The sequence below is a fragment of the Cnephaeus nilssonii genome, assembly GCF_951640355.1.
Source record: "Cnephaeus nilssonii genome assembly, chromosome: 12".
NCBI classification, from domain to species: Eukaryota; Metazoa; Chordata; class Mammalia; order Chiroptera; family Vespertilionidae; genus Cnephaeus; species Cnephaeus nilssonii.
This window is the reverse complement of record NC_137083.1, coordinates 23,169,653-23,183,690: the sequence shown is the minus strand read 5'-3', so window position 1 is coordinate 23,183,690 and position 14,038 is coordinate 23,169,653. Positions and strand designations below refer to the sequence as shown.

General features: G+C 48.5%; 1 protein-coding gene across 6 annotated transcripts in view; it reads right to left on the bottom strand.

Moving 5' to 3' along the window:
• Positions 1-219: 219 nt before the first annotated feature.
• The window catches only part of ICA1 (islet cell autoantigen 1), a 111,299-nt gene continuing 97,480 nt past the window's right edge, over positions 220-14,038 (bottom strand). For all 6 annotated transcript variants that reach the window (XM_079785379.1, XM_079785383.1, XM_079785380.1 and 3 more), the window contains exons 13-14: positions 7,116-7,385; positions 220-451 (exon numbers count right to left, since the gene is read on the bottom strand). In XM_079785379.1, coding sequence (XP_079641505.1) covers positions 330-451; positions 7,116-7,385 — 392 coding nt within the window. In that variant the 3' untranslated portion in view covers positions 220-329. The remainder of the gene's footprint in view (positions 452-7,115; positions 7,386-14,038) is intronic.

The window sequence follows — 14,038 nt, the reverse complement described above, 5'->3', positions numbered from 1 at the left end:
CAGAGTAGGTTTACGGTTTGAACTTGGACCTCACCATAGCCCAGTGACCCATCAGCAGCCACGAGGCAGGTTTTGGCAGGAGAGCGGCCAGCCCGGGAACCCCTCCTAGACAACCCTGGATGCTGAGGTCCACACAGAGAATACACTACATCCCGTTAGACCAAATAAGAGTAAATAATCATACCAATAGAAACTGGGCCTTGGACCCTTTCACTTTATTAAAATGGCACGGAAATAGTAAAACAGCATACTGATCACGTGATCCGCCTGCACGCCCCCCGGGGTGCTGCTGAGGAGCGCACGTGGGCTCCCTGCCCCAGGCCGCAGACTCATGCATTGAGCAATTCATGTTCTTTATCGGTTTTTCCCACGGCGTCAGGATTTGATAAGGGGTCGAGGTCAGCAAAGAGGCTGAACCAGGCAGTCAGGTCCGAGGCAGCCTTGGCGGGCTCTGGGGAGAGACGAGGAGAGGTCAGCACACCACCTTCCAAACGCCCACTGCCCCCACGCTGCCTGCGGGGGCCCAGGCTCCCCGTGAAAAGGGCGGCTGCTCAGCCAGACAAAGCCCACTGCGCTGCACCGCTAAAAGCCATGAGGGAATTCCAGGTCCCTCTGCTCGTGGGCTGAGTCACATTTCTCCACCATGGCCTGACACTCAGAAAAGACCGAGCTCTCGGTTGAACCCCACCCCAGCGGCTGTCCACAGCCCACAGAGTTGTCTAAAACCTCAGACCCGGCCACTTCACCACCAGCAGGAGATAGCAGTTATTGCCGAAATCGGACTGCACAGCTGAGGAAGCGAGGTGCCTTCCTGGGTCCCCCCGAGGAGTCATTCCCAACTCGCTGGGTCAAGAGAGATACAGTGGCCACTCTTCGGACGTCAAAGCCCCAGGCCCAGAAGGGGGTTGGAGTCCAGGCCTGGACGCTCAGGGTCACTGCCTTCTTCAACCCGCTCCCATCAGGCAGGGGAGGAGGCCTTCCACACGCCTCCCCGTCTCCCTCTGGGCTCTGAATCGTCCCCACCCCCCTTCGGCCTCACCGGAGCATTCTCCTCAGCTGCTCTCTTCCCAAACCACCTGCCCCCGCTTCCTGAAGACCACAATTACAGAGCCAAATTATTTCCCAGATGAGGAGAACATTTTCAAAAGAGGGACTGATGCAAGTGATTTCTAAAGAAGTCGGGGGCTCTGCTTTATCTAAACCATCCCACATGAGAATGGAAGTTCACTGGCGTGGATGACCCAAGCTTTTTTTCCTTCTCCAACAGGTGGGAGTATCAAAAGCACAAAGAAAATGTCTCTTTGACAGGTGATCCTTCTAGCTAAGCACAGCTAGGAATATGCTTGCCATCTGGCTAAAAGGAGCCTCAAAGACGGTGGGTAGGGCAAGTTGCTAAAAGTGGTTATATTAGAGCAATGGGGGGGGGGGGAGGGGGCGGGAACTGGTGGGATTAGACCACCATAAGCAGGAGATAATCAATGTATCTACTACAGAGATAAAACTACTGTCAGCAAGGCTAGTTGGTAACACGCAAGCATCACTGTGTGACATTAACTGAATCCCATGTGCAGTTAGCCCTCAAGACACTTGCTTTATTTTGACATGATAAACTGAGACTTGAGACATCTCAAGATTGTCTGGTTGGGGGTGGGGAACAACTAAAAAAAAAAAAAAAAGGAAGTAACTTTCTTTTGTCATGTAGGAGGTCACACCAGGAAACTGTCTGGAGCAAGACTGATTTCGGCGGATTAGTCGATGCTTGATAGAGAATATCAAGATATCTTAGAGAGCCCCAGTGAAAATACCCTTCAGACTCACTTCCCCTTCCTCCTGACCTCTGCAAAGGCCTCCGGAGGCGCCGAGGGAGTGGGCGTGGCCCTGCGGGAGGCGCCAGGTGCCTGTACTCTGGGGCAGCCCTCACATTCCCCAGGCCTCCACGGTGGGAGGGAAAACCAGGTGCAACTCTTTGCACACACCTACAAGAACATCATGGGAATGCTTTTTGATGATAGCAGACACTCCCTTCAACGTCCTGTGGTCAACCCAGGGAGAGGGGGTGATGACCAGAGGGAGGGAGAGCTGCAAATGCGGACGAGACCCCAGTGGAGCAGATGTTCTCCAGCCTGTCTCAGAGGAGAACAGAGCGCAGGAGCTTGAAAGGCCGGCCCTCTTCTGACAGCTAAGAAACCCGGCTCCTCCTGGGGAGCACTCAGTGAACGCCTTGTCTGGTGGAGGCAACGGTCTTTTCAGCTAAAGACAGCAACCCTCGGTGGCCTTTCCTATCTTGCTGCTTTCACCCAATCTTGGGGGAGCAGCCAGTCACACGGAGACACACGTTTGGTTCCTCCTCGGTAGATCTGACAAAGGGAATTATGAATGAGGACAGTCAGCCAGGAAAAAGAGGGGAGAATGTACTATCTGGGATCATGCATGATTTCAGATATTACATCAAAAGCAACCAGATTTTGAGGGAACTTTCTGGACTCTGGTGACGGTTGCATAATAATATAAATTTACCAGAATCCCACGAACCATCCCCATACCGCGGGTGAGTTTTATAGTATGTCAATTATAGTTCAATAAATCGGTTTTTTAAAAAATGAACACTATTTGGCGTCATCCAGGAGTAACATAACCTCTCTGATTCCTAGAAACTTGGCCCTCGAGCGTTTTGCTTCTGAACCCAAATCACATCAAACAGTGGAAATGGGGAAAGTTAAAACCGCGGTTCCACTGAGTGCCAGACAAAGCCGAACGAGGTGGAAGCTAACTGGGTAAATGTTACCCCTTCCCTCTGCTTTTCTCCTGAACACCAAGGCCCATCTGTGCTCAGCAGAGCCTGGACCCTCCCCACCACCCCTGGGCCGGGCCGGACGCCGGGAGCAGGTTCTCACCCGTGGCGCCCACACCAGCAGCCTGCAGCACCTGGGAGCTGGCTAGAAATGCACGTTTCCGGTGCCCACCTGACCTCCTGGATGGGAATCCCGGGGGTGGAGCCCAGGACTTGATTCTAACAAGCCCTTCGTGACTGTGACCGTGACCTTGAAGCACGTGTACGTTTGGGAAGCGCGGCCACAGATGGTCTCCAAGGAGGCATCCAGGGTCCCCATCTCCGTCAGAATCAGAGCTGGGACAAGGAGACAGGCCCTCCTGGGAAAGAGAGGGGTCCACTTCAGGGCCCCACCTTCTCCCCAGGCCTCGCAGTTTTAAGCTCTTCGATCCTTCAAGCAATCAGGGTTCAGGAGGCCGAAGCTTCCAGAGAGAACCCGACTGACTGGGGGGAAAGCCAGGGGCGAGGCACGGCGGGCAGCCTTGCTGGAGTCGGCTTGCTGCGCGCTACAGCGGGAACACGCCGCACGGAGATCGCGCTTCCCGTTTCAAAGTCGCGCCCAGCGCTCAAGGTTTAAAATGACCGCAGAGATCACTGGCAGGAAGAGGCAGGTTCCAAGCACCGTAGTTTCCAGAGTATTCAGTGGACCACATTCCTAAAGGAGGCAGGTCAAGACGGAGCTCCCGTTTCTTTATAGAACGGGCATGTTCCCTGAACGTCCAGCGTATGGACCTAATGAAATGTCTGTGTATCAAGTCATATTTTAAAAGTACCACAAAGACAACTCCGAGGTTCACGCCTATCGCCTAACGGACTGTGATGGCAGCTTTCTGCAATAAAAGACCACGAATGTCTCCTACCTGGACTCCTTCGTCAAACGCTGGGCTTGGGAATGTGGTCCACCTCATGACCCACACAGGCCACAGCTAGGTTCTATGGAGTTGGGGGCCTCTCTGCAGCAGAGGGCATGAAGGAGGAAGAGCCTGAAGACACCCCCTCTTTGGGGACTAAGAGCATGGAGACAGCCTGTCTCAGAACTGTCACAAGGACACAGGGCGTCAGAATTCCCTTGTCCCGGGGCTGAAGCAGGACACCAGTCAGCTTGGCATCACAGTCTCTGCTCAGAGCTGCTAGGAAGCATCAGGCCAGCAGTCGCACTCCATGTGCACGGAGGGAGACAGTGGTGTGGCTGTGGCACCCGTGATAGATTGTTTTAAAATTTTAAAGGCAAATACAAAGCTCAGCTGCAATTTCCCCCTCACCGGTATCTTGCAGGGAATTGTTTCGGGGAGGGTGTGGTGAGGGTAATGATGGACGGAATGCCAAGCCAGGTCCCGACCCTCTCAGCCTCTGTCAGGAAGATTTCTATTGGAAGATAACTCCGTGTTGCTAATATTCCTCTAATTGCTGTCAACTGTTCTCTACACGGTGTTAGTTGGCTGAGGCGTTTTTCTTAACACGAAGGTGTGGCTAGAAAGACTCCTATCTCAGAGGAACTGTCAGGAGAGGGTGGTGAGGGTGGGGGCGGCAGTGCCGAGAGCTCTGTGAACAAATGACTATCCTAGAGCTCTCCATCCCTTTGATATGTCAACGGTGCTACCCATTTGCAGGAAACACATAAAATTTTATTGGAGCAATCCTGCCTCCTCTACTTACATAAGGGAAAATATAAATCAGCCAGGAAGATCGCCGGCCAGCTAGAGCAGAGGAAGCCAAAATAACGCCCTGCAGAGTAGCTCTCTACCATGAATGGAACTGCACCAGCCGGGGGCGGGCTGATGGCCACTGGCGAGGGGTGGGCTCCTCCTTGCCTTCGCATCGGGGCACGGGGAGTCCCTCTGCCCAGATCTCTGCATGCCTCATTCTCTCACCTTCTGCAAGTCTTGGCTCGGGTCTCATCTTCTCAATAAGAATCCTTTAATTCTGCAGCCTGCCCTGCAGCCCGCATCACTCCCTATCCCCTGCCTCTTTTTCTTGTTTTTCAGGACTACCAAAACCATGCTTTTTTTTTTCTCCATAACATTGATCAGTTTCCAACCTACAGTGTTATTTGCTTCTTTATTCTGGTCATCGTTTTCTCTCCATTAGAAGGTGAATTCCAGGGAGGCAGAAAGCTTGTCTTTTGAGTTCTCAGACAAATCCCCAGTGCCCGGCACTCAGAAGGACCCCGTCCATTCATGTGCTGAATGAATGAGGAACTTTCCAGAGTGCTAGTAGGGCGGTGGCCCCAAGGGAGACTTTCTTTGGCTGAGAAATAAGTGGCCGCCCTGTAAGACCTCTTTCCTTTTCCATGGGAGAGCTCACTTTTCTCTCTTGTGGTCAGAACACCTCTGTCCTTAGACCCTAGTGTGGTTTTGTGCCTTTCCCTTGGACTTGGGGGGCAGGCTGACATGCAAAGGCCTGGGCCTCTGTTCTCGTCACTGCTCTAGGGCCCAGTGCCGGGGCCCCTCTGTGGGCGCTGGGCTGAGGCCTCACTCTGCCTTCTCAGGAAGAGGGTGTGGAGTCTGACGTGTAGGTGTCAGAGTGGGGCACGCACAAGCTCATGACAGAGCCACCCTGGCCAAGTGGGGGTACCACCATCACCACGGTCTCGGATGACAGCAGGGGCCCCGGTGCCTCCAAAGGGGGGCTTGAGTGGGGTTCATCCTGCAGCATGGCTGGATGAGAGATCGGAGTTGTGGATGCTGGCTTGGCCTTCCGACTCCCCCACAGCTTGTCAGACCTCCACACAGGTGGGTGGGGTGAGGCTCAGCCATGGCTGGCCTTGCTTATCTGGAGCTCCGTGCAGGAGGCGGTGAAACCAGAGGTGAAACCCAGGGCAGGAACATATTTTTGGATTTCATGTCTCCTTCCTCTCTCTAACTCCATTTCTGAAAAGAATTGAGATGGCTACCAAACAGGACTCACAAAGGAAGATAAAAGGGAGGATGGGTTTCATAGAGAAGGAGGACTTTTTTGTCTTGCCCACCAACTCTTGTTGTGTCCGTGATCTCATCTCCAACAACCTGACGTTTCTTTAATAGCCCATAATTACTTAATCATCCCAGCTCTGCCGTTTGTTCTCAGCTTTAAGTGCCAGATAAACAAGTTGTTTAAGGAGCTAGCCTAAATTCATGGAAAATCCAAAACAATTTGAGAATTTCTTAATACGGTCTTATAATTAAAGCAGTACGAAAGGAGGAACCCATATTGAAATACTAGAAAATGGTTCCCTACCTAAGGTCTGTTTGACTAGAAACTCAAACTTAAAAATTGAAATTTCAACCTGTGTCTTAGTTTTTGCCTCATCAAACCAATGTGGCTTCCAGGCCAGCAGTTGTCAACCAGCGTGCGGGCTGCCGGCGCGCCCCGGTGTGCCCTGACCCTTCACCAATGCTTCTGACCACTCTGATGAGCGCGGAAACGACTCCTGCTGTCACCAGGGATACATGGGACTGTTGGGCCATTGCTTCAGGCAGGAGTGAAACTGCTGAGCTGAGAGCACACTCAGGGTAGGGGTGGGCCATGATGGGGAGAGAGCAAGAGCAAGATAAAACCTAGTGTGAAGGGTTAAGAAGCCCAGTGTGGTGTCAGTTGGCACTCCGTTGGGGACGTGGAGAACTTTGTCTCGTGAGAGTACACAAGGGCACTCTGGAGAGTGATGGCTGGGCAGGGATGGCCAAGCCAACGGGGCCATGGCTATGAAGGCAATCTGATCTCTCAAGTACGCCATGAATGTGTCTAAAACCAAAAAGGCAATGAGATTGAGAACCACTCTGCTCACCCTGTATGAATAGAAAATATTAACACGGAGAAAATTGTGAGAAGGAATAGATTTTAAACCCTGCAACATATCTTATGGCTGAATGTGATTCTAAGATTTCAGCTGAAAAGTCCTTGGAGATAAGAGAAAATGACAAAAATTAAGAAACAAACCAAAAAGACACTAGATAGGAAACAAAAATCAGAAAACTCAGGAAAAAAAAAAAAAGATGAAGCAAGAAATAGGCCTTTGGATTAAAAACAAAACAAAACAAAGAATGAACAAACCGCCCTAGCTGGTTTGGTTCAGTGGATAAGCATAGGCTCTTGGCTGAAGGGTCTTGGGTTGCAGGCTTGATCCCTGGCCTTGGTACCAACTGATGCGTCTCTCTCACAAGATGTTTCTCTCTCTGTCTCTCGCCCTCCCTTCCAATCTCTTTAAAAATCAATGGAAAAAATAGCCTTGGGTGAGGATTAACAGAAAAACAACAACAAAGAATAAACAAACAAAAAAACTCCATATTTCAACCCCTGTAGTACATACCTTGCAGCGAGGCCTTTAAGTCTTTCATATTTTGGTCTAAAAGCTGTGAAGGAAGGAATCCTGAGCCTGTCTGGGGCTTGAGGTCTGGCTCTCCTGGGGTCATGGTGGGCGCTGGGTCCTTCAGCTGACCGTCTCCAAACACAGCAGCCCACTCCTTGCTGAATTCGCCCTCATCCAGGGAGGACGCGTTGAAGATCTCACTCAGCAGCAGCATGTCATCTTTGTCAGCACCTTCAGGTTCCAGATTCCCAGCCATCGGGCCCAGGCAAGCTGAGCGAAGAAACAGAGCACAAAGCTCACCACCATGGAGGACCAAGTCCTTGGGGGGAGTAAATGCAGTGGGGGCTGGGATGGGACAGATTAGGCAATGGCTAGAGTTAGAAAACGTTAATCAAAATATAAATCAACCCCATTATAGCTTCTCTTAAGGCATTTCAGAATTAACTTTCTCCCTCATCCCCTTACCTTCAAAGCAAGTCTAATTTTTGAGCATCATTAGAATTGCATTGAAATCGTTTCCACAAAAATTCTAAGGTTTTAGTTTTACCTTCATATAAAAAGCAAATCTACCACCAAAACATTTCTCAGATATGAAACAAAGCCAGGATTGGAGGCATGTTGTACATTTATTCCTTGTTTATACAGCTTCCTGAATCTTCCCCCACAAGCCTAAATCCACAGCCTGCATGACATGTGGCAGCCTGCCCTCCATCAGGATGGGAGAGGACCCTCCCCACTCCATCAGGATGGGAGAGGACCCTCCCCACACCTGCCTGGCCCGGGGAGCCATGGAAAGTCCAAGGATGACCAGGAAAGGCATCCTCGCTTCCTCTCTCCTTTGCTGCAACCCAACTGCATAAAGCAAAGAAAAGGTGGCTCTGGCTTGCCTGAGGGGGTCTGTGAAAGGTTCACAGGAAAACAGGACAAACCATGCAACCACCTAAAGCAGGGGTGTGGGGACATCCAGCCCATGGGCCATATAAGGCCCACAAAATCATTTGGTCTGGTCCTGCCAAGGCAACTGCAGGCAGGACTCAAAATTCAATAAATCTAGGAGCTTTTTTCATACCAACATAAATTTACAAGTGAATCCTATGAAGCACATGATGTTTTAAATATCCAACCAGCCCTTGGCAGAAACAAGGTTCCCCATCCCTGACCTAGAGGATGAGCTCTTAGGCCAGAGACATAGCCCTGGAGGGTTGGAATGAGCATGGGATCGGAGGGGAGCCTGGACCACCTTTCGCCTGCTGTGTGACTGCAGCAAGACCCTTATAAAACACCTGGGCCTCTATTTTTTTCATTTATACAATTACAATATTAATAATGCCTGCTTCGGAGTATGGTCATGAAGACCAAAAAGAAATATACCTTAAACTTCACTGCCCGGGCCGAAGGAGGACTTTAAGAGAGCCATTCTTACAATACTAGTAAGACAAAACACCAAATAGCGAACAAATGGGGCATTACTATCAGAAATGCTGCAACAAGTTCTTTCATTGAGTTTTCTACATATTTTTGAAAACCAAGGGCTGATGGTGTTATCAACTGCGGCTTTGTGTGGTCCTTAATTGCCACCTGGGAACTGAAGAGAGTCAGGAAGTGAAGGAACAATCACAATTTATAGTTTCTCTGAGCTACACTGCAATTCTGATATGTCATATTAAGTGAGTTTAGTAGGTTTTCCACAAATACATGAGATAATTACTACGTGAAGGTTTTTTTTGTTTTGTTTTGTTTTGTTTTTAAATAAAGCTTATCTCTGTTGGCTCTGGATTATTTTCAACCACAGTTTCTATAAAGATCTACAGATTGAGGGGATTTTTGATGTGCTGAGCAGACTGGCTGTAAATCAGGGAGGGGAGGAGTCCAGTCATTCTCTTATCACTGTGGTTTATAAATAGCAGCAAAACATCACTTTAGTTGGACATCTGTCTAATTTAAGCCTTCTTATTGTTTGCGTTATCACAGAAATCTGCATCGAGATGTAGCCTGTAGGTGTGGTGGTGGGAAGATGGGGAAATGTAACCGGATGATGAAGGAAACTGAGCCTGTGTTTGGTTGGGAAAGGCAGGGCAGGTGAGGTGAGACAGCCCATCTCTATGAGGAAAGGAAAGGAAGGAACGTGGGGAGACAGGGTGTGTCTGTCAACAGCATCTATGCATCTGCCTTCCCCCGCTCTCTCAGCCTCTCTCCTTTTACATATAACTTCACAAATATCTGTACTTCCTACTTTCAGTTGGGGCTGAAATGTCCAAACTTTTTCGCATGGTTTACTTTCTGGCCCAACTGAAACCAGATGATTGCTAAACCAAACCCGTGTCAATGGAACTCCTTCAAATCCTTGTGTGCCTAGAGGGGCATGTGACTTTACATGAACGTTGGGAATGATGGGTGTTCCTCCTGAAGTCACTTTACAGCCTCCGCTAAGTCACACCCTGGGGGAGGCGTTCCTGCTTGCATCTAGATGTCAATCCAGGGCAGATCACAATGAACATCAGGGACAACAAATAATAGTAAACTTTGAGCCTTCCAGAAATAACCACAGACTGGGAAAGCTCTTATCTTTGTGTTTACTGTTTAGGGTTTGTGTGATGGATGGTATGTAGAGTGGACTTCTTGAGTTTGGCTAACTCAGCATTCCTTTCCTCCTTTTCTTGTTTTCCCCTTTGGGGAAACCCCTTCTCCAACGTGATCCTAGTGAGACATCATGTAAGATGCATCATCTCACCTCATCCAAGTGGGCGTGTGATATAGGCTGGCCAGAGTCCCGCATTTTGCAGGCCTTAGTGACCGGCTCAGGGGTGGGCACATGCCAGGGGCTTCCCTGGGTTGGTATATGGAAGGAGGAGGGAAGAGGTTCTCTCTGTCTTTAGGATTCCAAGTTCTAAAGATGCAGTGTTGAGGCCCCGGCTATGATGGAGCCAAGCACAGAGAGAAATAGCGTCGGAAGTTGGAGAGAGAATGCTGTCACAACACTGTCTAAGCCCCTGGATCCAGCCTTGCTTGAAGCCAACACACCACTGCATGTCCCCAATACCCAATACATTCATTCCTTTTCTTTCCTTTTTAATTCTAAAGCTAAACTATTTAGAAAAGGGTACTATTACTTCCAACCAAAAGATTCCTGACTACTATTGTACCCAATCAAACGCACACTCAGTGACAGAAGTGAGAAAAAGACCCGTGGTGAGGATGATATTGTCTAGAGCTATTTCAAAACAAAGTCTGAGGTCTACCATGGAATTTGGCCTATGACTTGGTGTCCTGGTTCTTTAACAGCTGAAGCAGGACGTTTTCTCTTTTAAGAGAACTTATTACTTAACTCAGAGCAATGAAACTGGCACTGACTTGAACCAGAAAATAAGGAAACCTCCCAATTATTGCCCTGATAATTAAGATGCTTGAGATTACTATGCATACTTGTAAGAAAAACTTAATTACAAGCAGAAAAGGACAGGTCTGGGTCTGTAACCAGACAAGTCGAGACTTGAAAAATAACACTAGTCAGCTGTCTCTTAAGAATCACGATCCCCTTTTCCTCGGAAGTAATTCAACTCAACTGTGAGAACACAGGGAAAAACACAGAGATATGACAAGGTCTTTGAAAGAAGCCCTGGTAAGAGCTACACAGTCCAAGTCACAGCTGCTACCAGTAGATGAGAAAGACTGCTCCTGAGCTATGCCATCCTATCCTGCTCTTGTCTTAAAGGATGAACAGAGGTGGTTGAGCTCGCAGGTGTCAACCCCCCAGATGCTACTCCAAGCCATCATCTTCCTTCCCTAGTTCTCTACAGAAGATCTCACTTATTATCATGGTTCCAATCTCATCTGGGAAGATTCTCAAATCTCCAAGTGCAATTCCAAGTGTTTTTGGAACTCTGATGACACACTCCTGACTTGGGGACCCTTCAGGGTTTGCCCATTGGCCAGCTTGCTGGCACTCTCCAGAAAAGGCACCCTCCCCGTACACATTTACTCAATTCAGTTGTGAGATTATTACTCCCTTACTCAAAACCTTCAATGGTGCCTGGCCGGCATGGCTCAGTGGTTGAGTGGTGACCTATGAACCAGGAGGTCATGGTTCGATTCCCGGTCAGGCCATATGCCCGGATTGTGGGCTCGATCTCTGGTGTGGGATGTGCAGGGGGCAGCCAATCAATGATTCTCTCTCATCATTGATGTTTCTATCTCTCTCCCTCTCCCTTCCTCTCTGAAATCAATAAAGATATATTTTTGAAAAAACCACCTTCACGAGTAAAGGATCACTCCTTATAGTGGTTTCAGAACCTCTACGGTCAAGCTCTAACACAGCCCTTTCAGCAATACTGCCTTCTGGAAAGCCTATGATTTGACAAAACTCCTCTGCTTGCCATTTCTCAACTGTGCCTTCCTGCTTTTCTGCCTGGAAACCTGTTGTTTTCTCCCAATGAGATGCCCAAGAGAAGAATCACATTCAACTGAAGGGATCATAGAGATCATCTCCTCTAACTCACTGTACAGAGAAGGAAAGAGAGACATTTGCCCAAGGCCATGTAATCTGTTATGGACACATTATCTGGCTGGAGACCCATGTTTTCTCAGCACAGCTTTCACTTCGGAGCCTGTGGAGGATCTCATATATAAACTAGCACCTAAGCTTTGGTTGTTTTAAGGGTTTCTAAGGTCAGATGATTCCACTGGCCGCCCCACAAAGCTCTTGGTTGCAGGCGCCGTGGCAAAATGGCCAGGATGGCAGAACCGGTCAGCATGTTCGCCCCGCGCTGCCCAAGCGTTCAAAAATAAAAGCCCTACGCCCCTGGGAAAACATTCCTTCAGAAAACTGATCCTGAACCAGTGAGCTCTGACTGATTCTGGCCCAAGGAGTTTTTCAAAGACTGAAAACTGACATACAGAGGAAGCTCTCTCAAGTTCAGACAGAGTGTGGGCGACAGAGAGCTAATGTGGGAAAGTGGTGGCAGCCCCCTCAGGGAATATTTTTGAAATCATACTGAGTTTCATGACCTCAGCATAAATTAGAAACACAGAAGATGGAAACAACTACACAGACCGAAAATGAGAGCACAGGAAAACAGATAAATGTCACCCAAGTTACCTTCATCTGTGTGTGAAACAGGAAGACTGCTCTCTGGTTTTCTCCCCGGTCCCCACTCTCAGCGCTATGACTAACTGCAAAGGCTGCATGCTTGCAACACACACGTGAACCCCCCAAACACCAACACCATCCTCACACCACCCTAGTGAGAGTACAGGGGGAAAGATGGGTAGGAAATTACCTCCCAAAAATGTCTAACAAGAAAAATATTCTTCATCATAAAAAGCTCTGGTCCCAAATTGTACTTGTATGGAATTCAAGAATACTTCTAAAAACTCCCTTCTGGTGAAAAAGTCATAGATGATAAGAACATTTGGGTATAAAACCACTATCTTGGAAACATAGACATACAACAAACAAACAAAAAGCACTCCCCCCAAAACAAACAAACAAATAAAACAACAAGAAAACACAACCCCAGAGGGCTAGACCTGAGCAGGCACTCAGAAAGGATTTTTGGAGGATCCCAGCCTGCTCCTCCAGTTAGCATTAGATCTTAACAAGCAAGCAATCTTACTGACAAACTCAACACCGGGATGGGTAAATATCCACAGCATTCTACTGACTACACGCAAGCAAGTAAGAACAGTACTGGTTTTAACAGTGCACCCTGATTTTATAGCAGTTCATCCAAGGACGCTGAGGGAGGCAGGGAGAAGGGATTTATGAGGAAAGATAACGAGCTCAGTATCAGCCACATTGCGTGTGAGGAAGCAATCGGATCCCTGGTCAGTTATTTATGGAGAACTTCGGGAGAAGGTTTGAATGACTCAGGAGGACCTGGGCCCAGAGCTAGAAACATGCCTTATTGCTGTGGACGAAAGGGTCTCACCCATGCCTATGGGAGCTACTGAATGAACTTCTCCGTCGTTCTGAAGTTTGGCCAGAATTTAGAGTCATTACGTCTGGAAGTAGTAACCAAGGAAGTCGCAGAAGACAAGCATTTAAATTGTAGCATGGACAATTAACCTTGTTAAACATCGGTTCAGTGAGTCCTGTCTGCAGAGGGATCTTTTGGGTGAGGCTGAGTGATGAGATTTAGGTGAGCTGAATTCATCTAACTCTCTTGCTTCAGCCACTCCTTTCTGTTCAGTTACCTGACGGTTCTTTTCCTTGGCCCACCTTAGAGGAACGCAAAGACTTCTACACATTTCAACGTGTGCACTGAGGTTGGGGTTGTCACATGTGGTCACAAGGTGAAGTCACAGCCACTTTCAAGTATCTCAGAATGTCATTCAGTTTCTGTTTTCAGCTTAAAACCTTTTTATAAACTGGCCAAAGATTCATGTTCCATAACACTACCTATTTGGTAGAAGAAAACACATTTCTCTCTGGAGCTGAATCAGCGTGATTTCCTGGGCAATGGCTCCGGGAGAATTGTCTCCTTGCTGTTGTCAGGAGCAGTCTGCTTTTTGATGACATTATTCCACAGCTTGGCCACAACTGGTCTCAGAATTACCCTGAGAGGGAACCGGCCCCCAGGCAGCAGGGCGCCAGAGTTTACAACCCCCGAGTCCTCTAAAGTCAGCCATCCCTGGATTAAGCTCTTTTAATTTCTTGATGGTTTAATGTCCTGCATATTATAATCAGTCTTTTAATTCAGGATCCGGGCCTTCTGGCAATTTTCCGAAGGGCATACATTTGGAAGTCAAGTAATTAACTGAGTGTTCCTTCCTTCAGCCATCCCAAGTTCTCTGAGCACTGAGAGAATATTTGTGTACTCGTGGCCATGTTCATGTTTAAGCTGATGCTACCCTAGGGATTGCCAAGGCAGAAGAGGTAGATAGAAAAGCATGGCTTGTGACTAAAGAAGGGCTTTGTGGGTTGG